The sequence below is a fragment of the Rhinopithecus bieti genome, unplaced genomic scaffold (genome assembly GCF_001698545.2).
Source record: "Rhinopithecus bieti isolate Rb0 unplaced genomic scaffold, ASM169854v2 scaffold_72161, whole genome shotgun sequence".
Classification (NCBI taxonomy): Eukaryota; Metazoa; Chordata; class Mammalia; order Primates; family Cercopithecidae; genus Rhinopithecus; species Rhinopithecus bieti.
In genome coordinates this window covers 2090532-2112576 of record NW_016828382.1, presented here as the reverse complement: position 1 = coordinate 2112576, position 22045 = coordinate 2090532, and the positions used below count along the sequence as shown (strand labels likewise).

General features: G+C 36.5%; 1 protein-coding gene across 1 annotated transcript in view; it reads left to right on the top strand.

The window, feature by feature from the left end:
• The window catches only part of ITPR2 (inositol 1,4,5-trisphosphate receptor type 2), a 516873-nt gene that overhangs the window by 430151 nt on the left and 64677 nt on the right, over positions 1-22045 (top strand). The window contains 3 exon segments of the mRNA XM_017864487.1: positions 5268-5432; positions 8991-9186; positions 13100-13192. Of these exon segments, the coding sequence (XP_017719976.1) occupies positions 5268-5432; positions 8991-9186; positions 13100-13192 (454 nt within the window).

Genomic DNA, 22045 nt, shown 5'->3' with positions numbered 1-22045 from the left:
TTTAGTACATTTATTAACTTAATTTATTTACACTTAAAAGTTTGCATTGTGTAAGAGGTGAAACTATAAATGCTATAAGTATAGGTATCAGAAATAAGAAAAACAAAAGAAGACATCTACCTGACCGTTTTGTCTTAATGACCATCCGAGTTCTAGACTTTAGGCAAATCAGCAAGACTTTGAATTTCATTCTTCTTATTAGTGAAGGGAAGATGCTAAAGCCTGATCTATCTTCACTGGGTTGTTGAGAAGGTGAGTTGAAAAGATTTAGAAAAGATTAGTAATGGTGATAATGATAGAATAGTAGCAATAGCAGCTGTTTACCAACTATCTGTAATAATAGATGAAGCACCCTTTAATTGTAAAACATTCTTATTCTGATTGTAAAAATATTTGTATTTTGGTTCTTGGGGAGTTTTTTCTGGATTCTGTCTTTCACAATGTTAAGCCAATGCACAAAGTCTTATTTTTGGAAAAGGAATCAAGAGGGAGGAAAATCCTCAACCTGTGTTATGTTACTCAACCACTTAGTACTGGCTTCTTTTTCATTGTCTTTATTCATTTCTAAAACTAGCAGTTGGTCTAGATTTCAACTAGTTTCCCTTGTCACAGAAGTGATCTCAATATTTGAGATATTTCAAAAAATTCAAGTGTTTTTTTCTCAGTTATAAAGCACATCTTATAACCCAGTCTAGTTTTCTTCCCTCTGCACTGCATTGTTGGGTGTTGGTAATGGAAATTAATATATTATTCTGACAAATATAAGCACACATATAAATTTGGAGTCACTTAATATTTTTTCATACCTTTAAAATTATTTGTAAATCTCATTTTGATAACTGTTATTTCCAGTCATATGGGTGTTATATAATCTGTTTAACCACTCCATTAATTTTTGTTGTTCAGACTTTTAAACAAATAACAATGTAGTAAAATATCAGAAAAAGATCTTTTAATATCTTCTAAACTTCTTATCTACAATGATTTTTCCTTTCTAATAGTACCTGGAAATGTGTAATTCATTTAATAACTTGGTCTCACCATTTGCAGAGAGAAGCAAATGGAGCTTAGCAGATAGCTAGTCTACTAACAATGAGCCACTATGTTCAAATTTAATAGGGTAATGTCCCTAGTTACTTACCTGTAGATAGCTTTCTGGGAGGTCTCATGTTAATGCTAATTTGTGAGGTTGAGTTCCACCGTATGTTCATTTAACTTACACAAATTCAATGATATATTCAGAGTAAACAACTTTCATTTTATCTCTCTCTTTCTCTCTCTGTCTCTCTGTCTCTCTCTCTCCACACACACACACAGACACACACACACTCTTTTTCACATAATATGGTCACTGAATGCTCCTAACTACTTCTAGTTGCAGAAACAGAAAACTGCTGCAGTGCTGGGGTTAAAGTAGGATGAGCTGAATTTAGTAAGAGACACTACCATTTACATGACCTGTGCTTACTGTTCTGTTTTGTCAGCAATTTAAGAGATTTCCAGGGTGATTTTGACTGCATGCAAATTTTGCCTTACACATTGATCTTAGAACCTTATCCTGCCTTAGATGTAATAATGCCCCTGAAATGGAGATTTTTGAATCAAACTATCTCATTTTTAGTAAGAAGTTTAACTTACATGGTTGATGAAAATATGGTAATTGAGTTGCAAATCATAAATTCAGTTTTACCTTTCAATAAATAAGTAGACAGTCTTTTTCTTATACAATTTATTCCTAAAAAATAGGTCATGTTTTCCCATAGGAACAATGTAAGATGGAGATAGAATTCTTGATCAGGGACAGAGTACCAAATAACACCAAATGAATACGGTAAAGACAAAGATAAAGCAGCTATAAATGTCTGATCAAGTAAAATAGTAACATTTAAAGGATATCACACAGAATTCTACAGCTATGAGGGAGCTTAAGGATTATTCCCTTCTAGGCATTTCATTTTAGATATGAGAAAACAAAGTCCTATAGACACCAGGAGGATTTACCAAAGCAAGAAATTAGTGGCAGAGCCAAGACTGGAACCAGATGACCCGCCTTCGAATTCAGTGTCTTTCCACTATACTGTACTGTTAAAAGTCCTGCAAAGACATAGCAATAACTATAAAGTATATATGAAAACACTACTTTCTTGAATAACTTATTTAACTAATAAAGTATCTAATTAATTAAGTAGTTAAATTATTCAATAAAGTAGCATTTTATTATTATTCAGTAATAATCGTTACATTATTGGTTAAATAAGTAGTATTTTCATATATACTTTATAGTTTAATTAGTTAAATTATTTACTAATTAATTACTATATTGTTAACTAAATTAATTACATATATTAATTATTTAGTAAATAATTAGTAATTTAGTTGTTTAATAAATAATTAGTAATGATTTCATAATTCACAAATAGATAATTTAAGTAAATTTAAATAAATATAATGAACTTACTTTAGTATACATTAATTAAACAAACATTAATTTTGCTTTTTTTTTCCAGAAGACCTATTGGTAAATCATTTGGATGGTGTATTATCATTTTTCAAAAACTGTCCCAAAGCTTGCATTGATGCTGTTTCAATTCCATCCCTTTCCCCACCATCACACAATTCACCTCATCCTCAACAAAAACTGTATCAGGGATGGCTTTGAATAATAGACAGAGTAAGACAATATTTATATATAGAACAGTTATGGTCCTTCAAATTGACATTTGTGTGTTGACATGAGGAACCTCTTAGCACCAGCTCAGAAGAGCCTTGTGACCATCTTGCCCAGTTTCCTGGGCACACCATCCACTTTTCGTCACCCACATGGACCCTTGCTATAATGGCATTGACAAATGAAGGACTGGTTAGACAATGTCCACTTTTTAATGACATGAAAAGGGAGACTGTTTTAGCAATTTGCTCATTGTTGGCATAAATATTCCAAGCTTTCATGGAAAATTCTGTATGAAAACAATTTGTAAATTTCATGAAGAAAGGAGAATTCACAATTCAACTTCTTTCCCACCCAAATCATTTATTCCTGCACATATTTCCCCTTCACATGAACACTTTAAAACAAAAGGACACCAAGTTACCTGTTTTTGATCTCAGCAGAAATACGTAGACGTCACTGTCGGTATCAACTCTACTCCACGTCAAGACTTAGTGAAGAGAACAGGAATCTATTCGTCAAGCTCTAGATCAAGGTTTAAAATAAAACAAAACCAAAACCTGAAAACAAATAAGGCAAATCTTTATTTTCAGGTGAAAATGGTGGAGTCTCTTTTAGGAAGAAATGTAGCCTTGTTTTGCATTATTTTAGAAATGAAACATATTGTTCTTTTGATAATTTAAGTTCAGTGTATTTTTTTCCTCAGTATATGGAGCTTATAAATAGTTTTCTGCATCATTTTATGATTTCATTTAGAGAATTAGAGATCATATAAACAATGTGTCTTAAACATATTCATCTTTCTGAAAATTCATGACTCCAATTATTAATTTTATTTTTATACAATATTTCTATTTCATATTGAACTCTGGTGGGTGAATCAAGGTAAATAGTACAAATTTAAATAATAATGGGCACTCAAAACAATTTAAATAATTAAGTGCTGAATATTCTTCTTCTGGACACTCTTTTTCACCATTTTCAGGGGTGTTTATTGTTAAATATGTCATATAGATTAGCATTTTCATATATTTCCTGGGTTTTAAAATAATAAGTTCTTATAATATTATACCTGCTCTTGGGCTGAAAATATAAAGGCATCCATTCTGCTACAGCTATCCTTAATAATAGCATAAAATATTGATGATGAAACACTAAACAGTGAAGTAAGACATGAATGAAGTGATAACATTGATTATTGAGAGGATGCTTAATCAGCAGGGGAGAAATTTAGGAAAGTTTTGGCCTTTTTAGTTTCTATGTTAATTTGGTTGGCTCTTCAAAACATGTAATAGTAACCCATTTCTCACTTCATCTGTATTGATTTGAACTTCAGAAATGGAAAGGAAAAGGTCTTCCAATCCCCCGAATTCTGCATCTACTTCAAAGTGTTATGGTCCTTCTTATGTTATTTAAAAATCATTCCATAATTTGTTAATATATATTGAACAAATCAACAATGTTGCAAAGAGCAACCTGTTTTTCCAAAGTTAGGACTGGACATTTAAGGACAAATATGGTTCCATTAGATAACCTAAAGAACTAGGAACAATTAAGAAGAGCAAACTGTAAACCCTTGAAATCTGTAATTCTTTCCTTGATGACTAAGACACAGAATTGGCTCTTTGGTTTATAATTACTGCAGTGATTCTAGAACTAAATAGATGGTGCTAAGTTTATAAATCAGTGCACACACATTGTTGTTATTGCCAAAGGATCTCAGTATAAATTTCTACATTCCAAACTTATGCCACAAAAGGCAATATAAAATGTGGTTTGAATATAAATACTGTATATGGTCAGAAGCGTAATAAACACTCCAAAATGTTTATTGAGTTATTATCACACATAGGGCTTAGAAAATATATACATACATTATTTTGACTCAGGTATGTAAGTATATTTATATTTTCTATGTATATAAAGTAAATTAAATGCAAAAATAGTTTTAATCACTTACTTGTTTAAAATACTACTCAGTAGACAAAGTACAGAATAAAAGCATAAAATCAAGAACAGATCTCTGGATATTTTCTGAAAATATATTTTCTGTTATATTTACAGCATCATAAAACATTTTACATATTACATTTACTATAAAATATAATAAAAGTAATATTTTTAGGAGTCATTGTATTAAGGACTTCATACGTATTATATCATTTAATCATCTGAGGGGTTCTATGAGGTGGAAATTCTTTTATTCCAGTTTTTCAGAATAAACCATCAAGTCTTTCAACGGCATGAACTAAGTCATACAACAGTAATGGAAGAGCCAAGATTTAAATCCAGACCTGTCTTGATTGCATAGTCTCTTATCATTCTCTCTCTTCCTGAAGCTGCAAAGGATGCAAGTTTTGCATGTATAATGTTTACATGCCAATTTGTAAGCAATGCTGAAGAACTATAAAATGAGAAATTATGAAAAAAGTCATGGACTTTATGAATAATAGTTTTCATCCATGTCAAAAAGTCATAGATTTTAATGAATAATAGTTTCATCCATGTCAAAAGTCATGGACTTTATGAATAATAGTTTTCATTCATGTGAGTTTCAGGATAAATAAGACAGTAATCTCTAATCCTTTCCTCCCTTTAGCTTTGTAATAAAATTGTATTTCTGGTGAGTTTTGTTGGAAATCGTGGCACGTTCACCCGTGGGTACCGAGCAGTCATCCTGGATATGGCCTTTCTCTATCACGTGGCGTATGTCCTGGTTTGCATGCTGGGCCTTTTTGTCCATGAATTCTTCTATAGCTTCCTGGTGAGTACATCGCTATGTGGACAATCACTGCTGAAAAAGTACACAATGCTGCTGCTTCTTATGCCTCTTCCTTTGATTTTTTTTTAAGCAAAGCCTGACATTTAGGACAAATTACGTTATTTTTAGAATTTCCTAGGAAAAGCATGAATTATTATCATTCGTAGTCTTTTTTTCTTTGGGAAACCACACAGGTGGTGGAGTTCTTTATTTCCTCTCTGAGAAGCAACCAGTCACCCCACCTCTTGACCCAGGCTTCACATGACAAGGGCTGCTTTTGCTTTCAGCCAACTAATATTTCCCTTTACATTTAAAGATTCTCCTACAGAGTGTGGGAGACAAAATAGGAGTATATTTTCTTCGGTACTGAAATCACTGTATTTTATTTATAATATCAAAAATTATGCATACCTTTAGAATGGCATGTAAGTAAAATGAGGGGAATTTTAAAAAATCATAACAAAAAGACAGTTGTTTTAAGAACAGTCTTTTAGTTATCAGTTTAATATGTCATTGCTGTTAAACTTATCTACATATATTTAACTCATTAAGCAGCTCTTTCAGATTTTTTTCTAAAGGTTGCTTTTTAAACAAATTCTGATTTACCTTCCTATGTATGTAGTGGTTTATAGCCATAAACCAGGAGAGGAGTCAATACACATATGTGATAATATTTTGAGACTTAAAAAGCACTACCAGGTTACCATCATGATGCCATAGGAACAATTTATTTATCTTTCCAGTTCATAGTTGGCATGCAGTGGAGAGCATTGTCCAATGAGATGATCCCTGAAAACAAGTTAAAGATCTAAAACATTTTGTTGAAAATTTGCCTGAGTCATGAGGGACAAATCCAGCACCTCCTGCCTCCCTGTTATCTAGCACACCCATTTGACAAGACTGAAATGAGGCCAATTTTCCATATACCCTCAAACATTTGAAAGAGCCACAATGAAGAGTAGATTTGTCTATTGTATTTTCATGTAAACTAATAGGCAGTTAAGTTAGATTATTCATTAGTAGATATTTTTTCTGTTCTAACAATCTAAATGAATTCTTTTTGCCTTGATTCACCAGAAAAGTTCATTTTTTAACCTGTCTATGATATATAAAGTCCTATTATACCCAGCACTTTTACCTGACTGACATGTAATATTCTGTAATTTTTAAACTACTTTACTGAAGTATGATTGACATACAGAAAGCTATACCCGTTTAATGTATAGGATTTGATGAATTTATAATACTTTTGTGCTCAACTTTCTTGTTTATAAAATGGATAGGGATAGTATGGGAGACTAGGAACATCAAGATCCATTAAACAGAGAATGTGTTATTCCATTCTCACACTGCTATGAAGATACTACCTGAGACCGAGTAATTTATAAACAAAAGAGTTTTAATTGATTCACAGTTCCACATGGCCGGGGAGGCCTCAGGAAACTTACAATCATGGTGAAAGTTGAAGGGGAAGCAAGGCATGTCTTACATGGTGGCAAAAGAAAGAGAGGAGAGCACAGGGGAAACTGTCGCTTTAAAAACCATCAGATCTCCAGAGAACTCCCTCACCATCTCAAGAACAGCATGAGGGAAATCACCCCATGATCCAGTCACTTCCAACCAGGTCCTTCCCCTGACACATGGCGATTACAATTTGAGATGAAATTTGGGTGGGGACACAGAGCTAAACCATATCAGATAATATGAAAAACATGTGAAATGATATACTCATGTTTATGTTTTTATTAACCCCATTTTCTAATTGTATTTTCCTCTGGTCTTTTATCTTTCAAATCTTACAGTATTGATGCTAGTTTGTTCTTATTGGGTTGGTTCTGAAAAGGATGTAGTCTATTTTGATGTTTAGAGTACTAGAAGAAAATTGTAATACATAATACCAAAATCATATGTAAGCATATTTTAAAGATTTTTTATATTTGAAAAAATATTTGAATATTAATTCCCTGTTGTACCCACAATTGTCAGTCCTTTATCCAGAATAATAAAAACCACACTCTAGATTTTGTTTTCAGAAATAAATGGAAAGAACAATCAGCCTGCCCAATGTCAACAGCTTTTGTAAGATTCTGATTCCATGGGCCTAGAATGGAACCCAGGCATATGCATTTTTAACAAGCATCCCAGGAGCTTCTGAAAGCTATAAACTTTCTCTAGAACTGAACTACAGCACATTGCCAGATTTTTTTTTCTTTAAACCTCTGCTGAATTAACTTAAAGAAAAATCTCGACTATGTCAACTTTCTGCTTAAATAAATTTAATAAGCCACAGTGTCAACAATTTGGAAGTTGAATGTGCATTAGTTAATTTGTCTGTACTGAAGAATATTGACTTTATTTCTAAAGCTGACTGCTCCTTCCAGGAGGTAAATAGATAGCAAAATAGACTTTAAAAAAATTTAACCATCATAAAGTAGCAGTTTCCTAAGGTGAGCAAACAAGTTATTATCTAGACAGCAATTATTTGCAAGACTACAATTAAATTGGACAGTAACTGTATAACCCTCAGTACTCAGAAAAAAAATAGACAAGGCCCTGAAAGGGTATATGACACATAATTGATCATTTCAGCCGTTCAGAAACTCTAATTACTGCCCACAGATAGAAGACAAACTCCAATTATTCCAATTTTTAAAATACTATTCATTTCCAAACAAATATTTATACCTTTCTAAAAGTGAATGTGATTTTATTGCGTTTAACCAGATTTTAATAATAAAACATGTACTTTCTAATGTATAATTTTGACTTTATAACGTAGCAATAAATTAAATTGTCCTTAGTGTCTACTGCAGATTGCAAACACAGAGCTTGACTAATGCATAGATTTTCTACTACTGAAGACAAAATAGGTAGTAACCTATTAAAGAAAGTCAATTAGCAAAATTACATATTATATTTTTGTTTCTACTTCCATTTCCAAGTATATACTAAAGTAATAGGTTTTTTTCCCTCATTATACCCTGTTACTAAAGAAGGATGTTTGCATTTTCCAAATATTTTTAAATTTCGTACTTTTCCCACTGCATCAGACTCATGGAACTGTTCTTACAATTTCACCTCTAATCCCTTGATTAAATAATACATTTAATGAATTTCTCAATTATTCATCACTTACGAGGACCTAATTCAGCATTCTCACTTATGCCATTTTACATATTCCAGAAGTAACTGCAGAATATCAGTAAGACCAAAAATAAAGAATAAGTAGCTAAGTTGGTAAAGTACAATATAACTTTTCTGAATTCAAATGTAAAACTAAGCTATTTCTATAATGTTTTAGTAAATTGATATTATGTTGGTTATGAAACCCACAGATGCACATTATACGTTGTGCTAGATGTATCTTTACAGAAAAAGAGTTTATTAATATATTCTAGCTGGAGAAGAAATAAATACTTTGGTTCATTTTAAGGTGGTTTAGGTTATTTCTTTATATATAAACTAGAATGGTTTGCATTTGTATTTGTAATTATATTTATGTTTGTTCACCTTTTCCTCCAATGCCTTCTTTTCTTATTAGTGTTTTCTTTATCTTTGTAGCTTTTTGATTTGGTGTACAGAGAAGAGACTCTGCTGAATGTCATAAAAAGTGTCACACGAAATGGCCGCTCTATTATTCTAACTGCAGTCCTGGCTCTCATCCTCGTCTACCTGTTTTCCATTATTGGGTTCCTTTTTTTGAAGGATGACTTCACTATGGAAGTTGATAGGCTGAAAAACCGAACTCCTGTTATAGGTATTGCTATTACCACTAAATGAGGTTTCTCTGATGGCAGATATGACTTGTGTGTAGCTTGTTAACAGGATTACAGATAAACCTGAATGGAGGAAATGTTTTATTTTATTCCTTTGAGAATATGTTTACAGATAAACCCGAATGGAGGAAACATTTTCTTTTATTCTTTTGAGAATATGTTTGTTTACTACTAGAGTCAGGAATGTGAAGTACTCTTAGGCTGTATATTAGCTGTCAGTGTGTACAGGGAAATACTTACACGAGAAACATCATCCCAGCTCAGTCTCAGTAAGAAAGTTTCAATAAAGCTGAGGACATCCCCCACTATCCAAAAGATAGTCAACAACTTCAGTGCAGGATAATAACTTTAAAAATCTTTTCTTCCTCTTTTCCCTGTCTCCCCAAAAGTAACAGCTAGCATCATTCACAATCATTATTCCATACATGTTTGATCATAGTATATAATATTGTACTTAAATAATTGAAAATGATAAATGCTTTGATTTGAAACCACCAGATCATAAGAAATTTGCTCAAAACATTGAGCAAAACAAAGAAGACATGCTGAAAATATTGGGATTCATGGACCAAATCTATCAGTGTGTGACTTTCAGAATTTTTATACTCTCTTTATTTTTGTTGCTACTGGTTAGACACCATTCATTTATAATCAGTGTGATTCCTGTGGTGTTAGGCTTTATTCTCTCTGTGTTATTTTGATTTTTTTATTTATTGAGCTTTCTGAAGTGTTTTTCCCCCTTTCCTACCTTGTATTGTTTTGGTTAAGCTTCCGAAGTTTATTATTCTTTTTCTTCCTCTCCTGCTTTGCTGGGTGGAAATCATAGTTCTGCACTTTGCTAATGGTTTCTCTGGGTGATTCTGTTGACTATGGGTTGTAGAGAATGGAAACCAAAATATGACACTCTTTCTCCTCAAGCCATTAAATTTAAAACTAGGATTTAATTAGTGATGCCTGGCAAATGGTATTCTCTCTTGCCTTTAACAAACATTTATTAATTACTAGATCGATGATATATGGTAGTATCTTTCTTAGATTATGGCATTTAAGTCTATTAGTAAGTCTCAGTCATCAAAGCACAGAATGGAAACATCATATATGTGGACTGGAAGTTATTAAACTTGAGACTGTCCTGAATTTTATACCTAGGTGTTATTCTTTATTCACAAGAACATAAAGTATTTTCTGTTACTGTCTTTCTTGATCTTCTTCCTTAAATGTTACTTTTCCCAGAATTTTACAGGTATAAATATAGGGACCTGTGTTTCTATGTATGTGTGTGTGTATATATATAGACTGTCTGCTTCCCAAAGCCTCCACATTAATTACATTAATTACTTACTAGATTTGAGGCATGATGACATTGAGTAACTCAGTACAGATTGAGTCTAAAGCTGAATCATAATTTATGAATTCGAAATGTGTGCAGCAGTTATTGTCTTATGAATCAAGTGGTAAATATTTTGTGCTCTTTAAAAAGTAACTTGGTTATCATTGTATTATGAATATAAATATTTTCCTTGGAGAAATGCCTTTTTTCTTTTTTTGTTTTTTACAAAATGGACAACAGTAGACCAGAAGTTTCAAGCTCTTTTTAAAAAATATATGTACATTCATATAGAATGCTGTTAAATAAGCTTTTATAAATACGATGAAAACCCAGCATATGGGAACAGTTAACAAAGTTAAACCCTTGATTATTCATAGATTAAGACTGTTTCATAGATTGAGATTATACATGACATGATGCCCTAGGAAAAACACCCTTGTTTTCATAATATTTTAAATTTCATTTCTAATGCCATATATTGTCTCTATTGATACACAGAGCTAAGTTTATTCTTTCATGTATTGAACACTATTTACTTGCAAAGTTGACTATGTATATTGAGTGACATTATTGAGAACACCCCTGGGTAGCCAGTGAAATTTGGAAAGAAGTATGCAACTCTTTAGCGAATGAGAAGAAAAGATCAGAAAACCAGTTGGTGGGACCAACGGGGAGAGGTTGAGAGTTCTAAAGCTGAATGGTAAAGCCATCACAGGGTCCTGTGAGAGTAGAGGATGGGTAATTGGCAAATGCCATTGGAAACACAGATCCTGCCTGTAGGACCAGAGGAATCTGGCTTGATAGATGAAATAGCTGCCACTTGAGCAATGATCAGGAAATTGGTGTCTTAGAAAAGTCTGTGAACTTGGAGAGAAGGATCTGTTGAGAAGTGGAGGTGACAGTTTCTCTCACCCACACCTGTCCCTCTTCCCCATTTTTAGGGCCACTCTCCTGTTTCTCACCCTTCTGTTTCTCACCTTCATTTCCACTTACCCAGAATTCTGCAGGAGCCGCCATGTAGCTTCCCCACCTGCAGCCTCTCTTCTGCCTGCCCAAATTACTCATTCCAACCACAGCTCTCACTGTCTCTCATTGGTTCACAGCCTTTGGATCTGCATTGGATGTGGGGTTCTTGGTTTAAAGTAGTGGCTGGTAGCTCTGGTCACTCTGGCTGGTCCATGCCTTTGTTGACCTCTGTGCCTTTTGTCAGACAAATTGCACCTGGAATCACCCCCTTTGCTCCCTGCCTTACCTTGATGAATCTAAGTCCTATGACTCCTTTAGATGGAACCTTTTCCAAAAAGCTTTCTGTTTTATTTTCCCCCTCCTAGAATTCACTTCTTCCTCCTCTGATGTATTACATTAAAAAAAATCTGTACTTCACTGTCTCCATTCAATTATAGGGTCCACAGATTTATCTCCATGTCCTCTAGTTGACTGTTGTTCTCCCAAGCCTCAGCTCTGGGCCTGTGGAGCCTAGCAGGATGCTTCAGTAAGTAAGGGAATGCTTTAAGTAAGGGAATGGCCACAGGGCATACTCCTCTCCTCTCACTTTCTGACCCCCTACACCTACCCACCCTCAACTTAGGGTTAATGGGGATGTGCCCACCCTCAGGGGATGGAGGCAAATCTGTGGACCCTTTCTGGGGAGGACACTAGCTCTCTCAGCCTCACTCTGCCTCCTCATGTTTCCTCCAAACTCCAGCTTTCCTTTGCCACTTCTACCCCACCTCAGCTGATGAGTCAGAGTCAGGGTACCCATGGTGTGGCATTGCTGGGAAATGCATGTCAATACTGCTACAACCTTTGTAGCTGCAACTGGACCCACCCTTGTCTCTCCATCATAAAGATTTCCCTTGATGGCTCTACGTGAAAAATAGGTTTGAGAGGGACCTCTTTACTTCATATTTGTTACTAACAAGAACATTTTTAAAAATGAAACATTGTTTCATACAAATAGGAGGGTGCCTATTTTCTATTCTATTCAGGGTCAGGAAAATAGGTGGTGAGCCAGGAAGCAGATGGATTCCTGGGGACTATGGAAGAACAGAAGATCCTGAACACAGATCTGGCAGAAGATTCTTGCTCCCCAAGGCATATGATGCCCTTAGTTCCCTAGAGCCTGTACCTGACCATTAGAACCACTACCAGCAGCAGTCCCTGCCTCAGCTGTAGGGACCAGTGGCTTAGGGCTCAGGGACTGCCAACTGCATTGAGGGAAATACGTTCCTGGCATCCCAAGTCAGAACCCTGAATGAGTTTGCCCATAGAAACATTATTACACATGGTTGTAAAGGTCTACAGTATTAATACTTTATCTCAACCACTTAAAAAAGGTATAAAAGGCTTTTAGTGGGTTGGGCTATGAACCTATTCTCCATTTATAAAATTGCTTCAATAAGCAAAACTGTGTTCAGAATTCCATACTAACTTCCTAGGACTTTATGAACACAGCTAAGTTGTAGTATGAATGGCTTTAATTTACATATCTTTAGAACTGTAGGTTCAGTTTTCATCAGGTGCATATTTGACTCTATATTATGTACTACTTTGTATTTTCTTAGGCAGTCATCAAGTGCCTACCATGACTTTAACTACCATGATGGAAGCATGTGCCAAGGAGAACTGTTCACCCACAATTCCAGCTTCAAATACAGGTTTGTATAAAGGACTCTGGGTCAGTATGAACTTGATATCTCTGAAGTTTTATTTGGTAAATATTATTACATCTTAGGGAGTTGCTCTACAAATTTCATGATGGATTGAAATAGAAGAATAGAGGGTAAAAGAACCAAGATGATTTGAACTGGAGAAAAGATTCCCACATTGGTCATTTTGTACCCCTCTCCTGTCCCTTGTATTGTTTCTATTCAGGAGGATTCAGCACATTTACCCTGTGGTATGTGCTGCTGAAGATTCTATTACCATATTGCAAACCACACTGAGTCCCTTTTAGCTGTGTAGCCTTTAACACAGGATAGGAAAGAGCATGGGCTTATAACTCAAAAGACTTGGTAGTAATCCTGGACCTGACACCCTATAGCTCTATGTCTTGGACAAGTTATGCAAATTTCCTGGACTTTGTTCAGATGACTTGCCTGCCTATCTCTCTCTCTAGAGAGAGAATGAGAATGAAACTTTCCCTTCCTCCACAGGATCAAATGGAACCATACATACAAAAATAATTTTTTAAACTATGAATTGATCTCATAGGATGTGGCAGTCTGGAAACTATGGCATGTGTGATATTTAATGAACTGTAGAAGTTAGTGATCTGTTTCCTGAAGCAGCAAAGATTTAGGGAGTGTATGTCTTCAAATATCTCAAGGGTGGTCATATACAAAAAGGAGCAGATTTAGTAGGAGTTGATGTGTTGTATCTACAGAGGGCAAAGTTAGACTTAGGACAGATAAGGGAAGAAAGAGTTAAGCATAGTGTAGGTGTGGAGTTCCTCAGTTTCCATCTGGGACCACACTGTTTGTCTGGTCATAGTGATAGTGCTTTCTTTCCTAAATGTCCTTTTCCTTGAGATGTTGGACTATTGCTTGAAGAATAATGAATAGACCCTTCTACTGCAAATATTTTATGCTTTTTGACCTAAAGAGAGAATTAAGCACCTGAAATACATTCCATCCAGTGTCCCAGCAGCCATAGGCACTGTGGGCAGCTGTCACCAGAACTTCTCCCCCCTGCTGCCTGCTCTCCCAGTCAAGGCTTACAATAAGAACCAGCTCATTCTTGACTCGTATAGCAGTATTGTGCTCTGCAGTTTGTAAAATCCTGTTATTTGCATCCTCCAGTCTAAACACCTCCAATTTCTTCAGCCTTCCTCACATACTGTAACAGTGACTACTGCCATGACACTCCAGGGCAAGCAGTTGAAAGGTGCTATCTTATTCTGGATACTGGAGTTTAGAACCACATCACACTCTTGACCCATATTTGGCTGACCGTTGGCTAAAATGCCATCCTTCACTGGTTCAGCTGTCAAGTCATAAACAGCCACCCTGTTCTCATATAATTAGGAGTTTGGGACTTCAAATAGAAGCCCATGCATTTTTTTCTATATATTTTTGCCAGCCCATAATCCCAGGATATCCCAGTTTGACCAGTGAATAGATCAGGAGGTCTTTGCCCAGATGATCTCTAGGTTTCAGGTCCCTTCCAGTTTGAATGTGCCATGAGCCTCACGGTGTCTGTATGGATCCTGATTCTGTCAAGCAATATATTTATTCTCCCTCATGTCCTCAAGTTTGACACACCCTTACACAGAAGATGGCAAACTATGTCCCATGGGAAAATATGACTTGCCCTAGTTTTATACAGCCCTAGAGCTAAGAATGATTGTAAAATTTTTATTTTTTATTTTTTCAAGAAAACATGTGAGGGAAACTATGTAAGCCTAAGATATTTCCATCTGGCTACAGAAATTTTCTTTCTTTTTTTTTTTTTGCCAGCCTTTGTTCTAGAAGATTTCCATTAAAGGTGCCAGAAATGCATAGGACAGCAGCGCAGTGCTAAGCTCTAGAACATGCTCTCACATGGACAGGGTTGCATTTTGCGCAATTCTTCAGTTGCATAGAAATCTCTCTTAAATAAACTGTTAATATCATTCAGCCCATGTTTCTCTATCTTTTTTGAAATGATATCATGAGACTCTTTATCAAAGACTTTTTGCCAAAGCCCAGATACATGATGTCTGCTACGTTTCTAATTTGAGGTTAGTCTGAATGAGTACTGAATGCACTGATAGCGTGGGATGGTCCTAATTCACGCTGTCTCTTTAGTGATCCACTTTAGTATCTCGTCTTGGTGTCAAACAGCATTTTTCAGCAGCTTGCAGGGTCTGTCACAGTCTCAAATTCAGCTCTACAGGTGTCCCTCATTTGCCATCATTATCTGTGACTTTTTAAAAAATCACTTTTTAAAAAGAGATATTTTGAAAACTTGGACATAGTTGAAATAGCTGGGTAAAATTAAATGACTCTTGGGATCTCTTTGGCCACCCCAAAGTTCAGATGATTGTCATCAGTATTTATTTCTTTTTCAATTCAACATTTTCCCCTTAACAGAGTATGAAAATAATATGTTAAAAGTTTATTATTAACTTTTATTATTTTATTTTAACAACATGGTTCCAAGTATCAGTGGCCCTATGCTTGCATTGGTCTTCTATCTCTGAACATTTCTTTACTATTGTTTCCTTTATTTTAAAGCAAATATGCTTTAACTGTGGTTTGATTTCAAGACAAAATATTGTTTTGCTAGTGAACCAGCAACAAAGTTAGTATTCCTTCTTCCAGAGTGTACAGAGAGGGCTGACCCAGTGGGCCCAGCAGAGGATCTGAGTCTTACCCACAGTGTGGTAGCCAGGGCTCCCAAGGCATAGACAGAGAGAACTGCCAGGGCCACTCTCCTAGAATGAGGTCTTCCAGGTCATTCATAGTGTGAGACTCCCCCAGGATGGTTGACTGCCCAGCTCTGTGTAATCCTGCAAATGTTAGGCTTTATACAGCTCCCCAGGCATGACTGTTGATGCTCAACCAAATGGTCTATTGTAATTATTTCACATGTTAATACTATTGTGACATTTTGATCTTAAAATTTAAAAAGTAAATACTTTTAGAAAACAGGAGAGTAGTTAAGTCTACTCAGTATAAATCTTGATGATGAGGATGATAATATATTAAAAGCCTTGTATATTCATTCCTTCATTCATTCTTTCATATAGTTACATTTGTTGAGCCCCTACTCTGGGCCAGCCACCATGCTAGATGTTGAGGACACAGTGTTGAATAAACAAACATGATTCTGGCCTTTATAGAACTTATAGTAAGGGAAACATAAAAAGTTATAAGATAAGGTGAGTATTACTAGCAGTGCTATGGCTGATCATCACAATAGAGATTGGCTGTTGGGAGCTTAGACAGAGAGACCTTTCTTTTTTTTTTTTTTTTTTTTTTTTTTTGAGATGCAGTCTCGCTCTGTCACCCAGGCTGGAGTGCGGTGGCGCAATCTCGGCTCACTGCAAGCTCTGCCTCCCGGGTTCACACCATTCTCCTGCCTCAGCCTCCTGAGTAGCTGTGACTACAGGCGCCCGCCACCACGCCCGGCCAATTTTTTGTATTTTTAGTAGAGACGGGGTTTCACTGTGTTAGCCAAGATGGTCTCGATCTCCTGACCTCACGATCTGCCCACCTTGGCCTCCCAAAGTGCTGGGATTACAGACATGAGCCAACGCGCCCGGCCGACAGAGAGACCTTTCGAAGAGGAATTACTTAAGTTGAGACTTGGAGGATGAGAAGGAGCTAGTCAGGCCAAGAGGAGGGAGAAGTGTGTTCAGGCACATGGAACATCCGAGAGTGAACGCCCTGAGACATGTTCAAGGACATGGAGAAGGCTTACTCATTTCAGGTACTGTGCTGAGCACATTGTGTGCATTATGTCACTTAATTATCACAACAACCCTGTGAGATAGATAGATACTACTAGTTATCCTTACATTTTAGGTAAGGACCCTAAGGAAAGAGGCATTAAATAGATTGCCAAGATCACATAGCTAGTTAATCAATATATATCAACATAGATTTCAAAGCCTAGGTTCCAACCTTCTGTCTTATTGCCTCCGAATTAAAGGATCACTATAAATTATTTCTTCCCTAACCAAAATTTGAGATTATTTCATTTCACTGAGTATGTTTGGATAGATTTTCTTTAAGCCTTTCTTTATACCTACTAAAGGCAATTTCTTGAATATAAATATTCTCTATTACATATTTATGAACTGGAGTTTATTTTGTCCCCACCCCTACCCCAACCCCCCAGGAACATCTGACAATGTCTAGAGATATGTCTGGTTGTCACAACTGGGATGGGGTGCTACTGGCATCTAGTGGGTAGAGTTCAGGGAAGCTGCCAAGCATCCCGCATTGCACAGGACAGCCCACAACAAAGAATCATCCAGCCCAAAATATTAATAATGTTAAGCTTGATAAACTGTTATTCATGAACCTGAATACAAATTCTTATAAAAGTCTTCCCAGGAAAACCTCTATAACCTGCACTTCACTTAATATATTACACAAAGAACATCATTTCTCCTTCCTATGGACAAATGGTGACTTGTTCCTCCCAGGCACACTGGGGAAAGTCTCCATCTTTTAGGCTGCAGCAGAGCTAGGAGTTGGGGGAAGAGGTGGAGATGATTTTGTAAGGATAGCTGCCAGAGTAGGGAGGAAAGCGAGGATTCCATCTGGAGAGTGGAGGAGTTTCATCTCTGGAGGTGTGTCACAGATACTGCTGGAAGCCAGAGATGGTGGCAATAGCTTTTCACAATTGGGGAGTATTCCTCCATCAGTAATGAAAATACAGGAATGCCTGTATTAATCTACTCTTTCTCCCATACACTTTTTGTATTTGACATTGTAAGTGATAAAATTCATCTGTTTGAAAATGCTATGGATTTGATCTGCTAGCCTTTGCCACTTTTAAATTTTGACTGCATGTAGTTAACTGCAAAAGTAGAGTGAAAGCTAGAACCTGAGGTTTGTTGTGCAGCATGTGTCACTTAAATTTAAAAATAACTTCTATGTCTAAGACCAGGATTAAATTTTAACTTGCAAACCCTAGTGTGCATCTGTGACAGCCTTAGTTTGTTACCTTGTGGACAGCAGGTCCATGTTACAAAAGGCGCAGACATACACAGTAGCTTAATAACAAGCCTCACGGTGACTAGGAGGCAGAGTGGCCAGCTCCCTCGGAGGGCTCCTGTGGATGCAGGGAAGGTCATTGTCCCAGTGCCAGAAAATTCACACAGTAACTGGCAACCAACTGTGTTTAAAAAAAAAAAAAAAAAGTTCGTATTTCATTTGCTGCAGACCTCCCTGGTTCCTGAACAAAATATTCACCTTAAAAAAAGCAAGGCCTTTTGCAACAATTTACAAAACACAATTATAGTTATTTTACAAGTAAAAATCATTTGAATGTACAGAAAAAAGGACAAAGTTCACAGACACTTAACATTTATGAATAATTCAAATTTAATATGTTTGGGTATTTTACTTTAATAGAAAAGATTGATGAATACCGAAACCAGTCAGCCTTAATGCATTCTACATTTTCGCTTCCCACTGGGTCCCCAGTGTTTTAATTTTTTTTTCTCGTTAAAATTTTTATTTCTTGTTATTTATTTATTTTCCAGCAGTACTGACAGTTTGGATCTAGTTGAACTTTTAAAATCAGCATTTCCACCAATGAATTGATTATAATTAAAGTTTAAGACTTAACAAGCATGAGGTTTGTTCTTTCTTTCTCTCTCTCTGTCTGTCTCTCTTTCTTTCTTTCTTTCTTTCTTTCTTTCTTTCTTTCTTTCTTTCTTTCATTCATTCATTTTTGAGACGGAGTCTCGCTCTGTCATCTAGGCTGGAGTACAATGGCGCGATCTCGGCTCATTGCAACCTCCACTTCCCGGGTTCAAGTGATTCTCCTGCCTTAGCCTCCTGAGTAGCTGGGATTACAGGCATGTGCCACCACACCTGGCTAATTTTTGTATTTTAGTAGAGAAGTTATTTCACCATGTTGACCAGGCTGATCTTGAACTTCTGACCTCAGCTGTTCCACCCACAAGAGGTGTCCATTTGCATTCATACTTTCAAACGAGTCTCAGCGACAATCCCTTGTTTTCTAAGAAACCATAACACTGAATAATTTAATTATTAAAGCAGAAAAATGACATTATTAAATACTGTTATTCAAGCATGGCCAATATTTTTTAAAATTTATAGATTAACACCTCAGATTAGAGGGAACTATTTCAGAGCCACTAAAATATGTTTGTATTCCTTCCCTCATATAAAAGATTTTATTTGCATTATAAATTAAGAAAAAAATACTGTATTTTACTAGTCAACTGAAAATGAGGATTATCTAACCTCATAGAATTCAAGCATAGAATTTGTTGATTGTTTTAAAACCATAACTTTTAATAAGATTTAACTACCATCTCTCAGTAAGGATAATTACGATAGCTAGAATGTATTGAATCCTAACTATATGCCAAGCACTGTTGTAAGTCCTTCATAGGTATATAGTTAGTTTTTTTAAATGTCTCCACATTAAAAGTCTATTTTCACTAATTCTTTCCTTTTGTTTGTAAGCAACATGTTCTCTCCCTTCTTCTTCTTTTTTTTTTAATTTTTAATTTTTAATTATTTTGAGATGGAGTTTTGCTCTTGTTGCCCAGGCTGGAGTACAGTGGCACGATCTTGGCTCACTGCAACCTCTGCCTCCCAGGTTCACGTGATTCTCCTGCCTCAGCCTCCTGAGTAGCTAGCATTACAGGCTTGTGCCACCATGCTCAGCTAATTTTTGTATGTTTAGTAGAGACAGGGTTTCACCATGTTGGCCAGGCTGTTCTTGAACTTCTGACCTCAGGTAGTCTGCCTGCCTCAGCCTCCCAAAGTGCTGGGATTACAGGCATCAGCCACTGCACCTGGCCCTCTCCCTTCTTTTGTAACTACCCCTGTGTTTATCATTACTTCATGGCCACCATCAGCTGGACCATTGTTCTTACCTCTGAAATCTTTTCCTTGTCATCATCTGTTCTCTCTTTCTCTCTCTTCCTACACACATCTTAGGTCCTAATTCAACCTTCCTCTGGGTTTTCTTATTCCCCAAAACTCATATCCTACTAGTCTCCTTCCTTTAGTGCCAAACTTCCCTGTAAAACAGTTGACCGACCCTCTCTCCTTTAATTTCTGCACTGCTTTTTCTCTATTTGCCTTCTTCCTACTGTTTCCTGATGACCCTATTGTTTAATCCAGTGACCGTTTCTTTGTTTCTCATTGCCTTTGACTATTCTGCAATTTTGACATCTTTAAAATTACTATCTTCCTTAATTTGGATCACAGTATCCTCTGAACTCTCTTGTCCTCTCTGACTTTTAAAAATGTTTTATCGTCTTCTCATTCTGTAAACATACAAATCATCTGAGATGCTTTCTTTGCCTTCATCAAAACACCTTACATCCAGTTTTTCCTTCTAAATGGCCTATTTCTATGGTCTAATGGCACGATCCTTCTCCTAAGTCACCCATGGCTCGGAGGCCTCAGAGTTGTATTTAATGCTGCCTTCCCCCTTCTGCCTACAGTTCTGTCAGCTTCCTTTCATTCATTCTTTGCCTCTTCTCTCCCATTACCCTGGTTGAGGATCATAGAACATCATGTCTGAATTATTGCAATTGCCTCATAAGTGGTCCTTCCACCTCCAGTCATTCTTTCCTCTTCAATTCATCCAGTATATCACCCCTAGACTATTTGTCAGAAATCACCGCCTTGAATATTTCCTCCCCTACCCCAACTCAGGCTTTCCATGATGCTCCATTACCTGCCCAATAAAATCCAAACTCCCTACAGCTTCACAGAGAGCTCCCAGTTTATTGCTCCAGCTTCGTCTTCCACTCCTCTCACCCATACTTACTGGTTTATTTGCTGTTCGTCGTACAAGCATACATTTTTCTACCTCTGGGGCATTCTGTCCCTGGCATGTGAAATGCCTTTCTACTCAAGTCTTAGAACATTGACGAGTCAAGGCAAACTCGATTCTACTACTTAATATAGAGTCTACATTAATTAGAGGGACTCCCCTCTAATTATCTGTGTACAGTTTCTCTCCCTATTTCTATCTCTTTGCATCACTGCTACTTCTACATTTTTGTTTGTTTGTTTGCTTGTTTTTTTTCCTTTTTTAAAATTTTTTATTATATTTTAAGTTCTAGGGTACGTGTACACAACGTGCAGATTTGTTACATATGTATACATGTGCCATGTTGGTGTGCTGCATCCATTAACTCATCATTTACATTAGCATCTCCTAATGTTATCCCTCCCTCCTCCCCACTCCCCGCTCCCCACAATAGGCCCCGGTGTGTGATGTTCCCCTTCCTGTGTCCAAGTGATCTCATTGTTCAGTTCCCACCTATGAGTGAGAACATGTGGTGTTTGGTTTTCTGTTCTTGTGATAGTTTGCTGAGAATTCTTGGTTTTTTTTTTTTTTTTTTTTTTTTTTTTTAAGAGACAGAGTCTCTCTGTCACCCAGACTGGAGTGCAGTGGTGTGATTATAGCTCACTGCAGTCTCCAACTTTTGGGCTCACGTGACCCTCCCCCTTCAGCCTCCTGAGTAGCGGAGCCTACACATGTGTATCACCATGCCTGGCTTCCACTTCTGTGTCTTTTACTGCATGCGAATTTGTCTTGTACGTGTTTTATCTTGTACTATTTCACCAACTAGCTGGAAAGCCACCTTACCCTGTTGAAAGTCTTCCAGTGCCTCCCCCTAATTTCAGGATTAAGTTTAAATCCTTCAGCTTGATGTATGAGTCTCCTCATGACCTGGTACCCTCTTGCGTTTCTTCTCACACCTCCCACACCCTTCTGCGTTTACCAAAGGCCCAGTCATTCCCAACTTCCTGAGTTTCCCAAAACACCCCGCATGCTTTCGTGCCTGTTTGGAA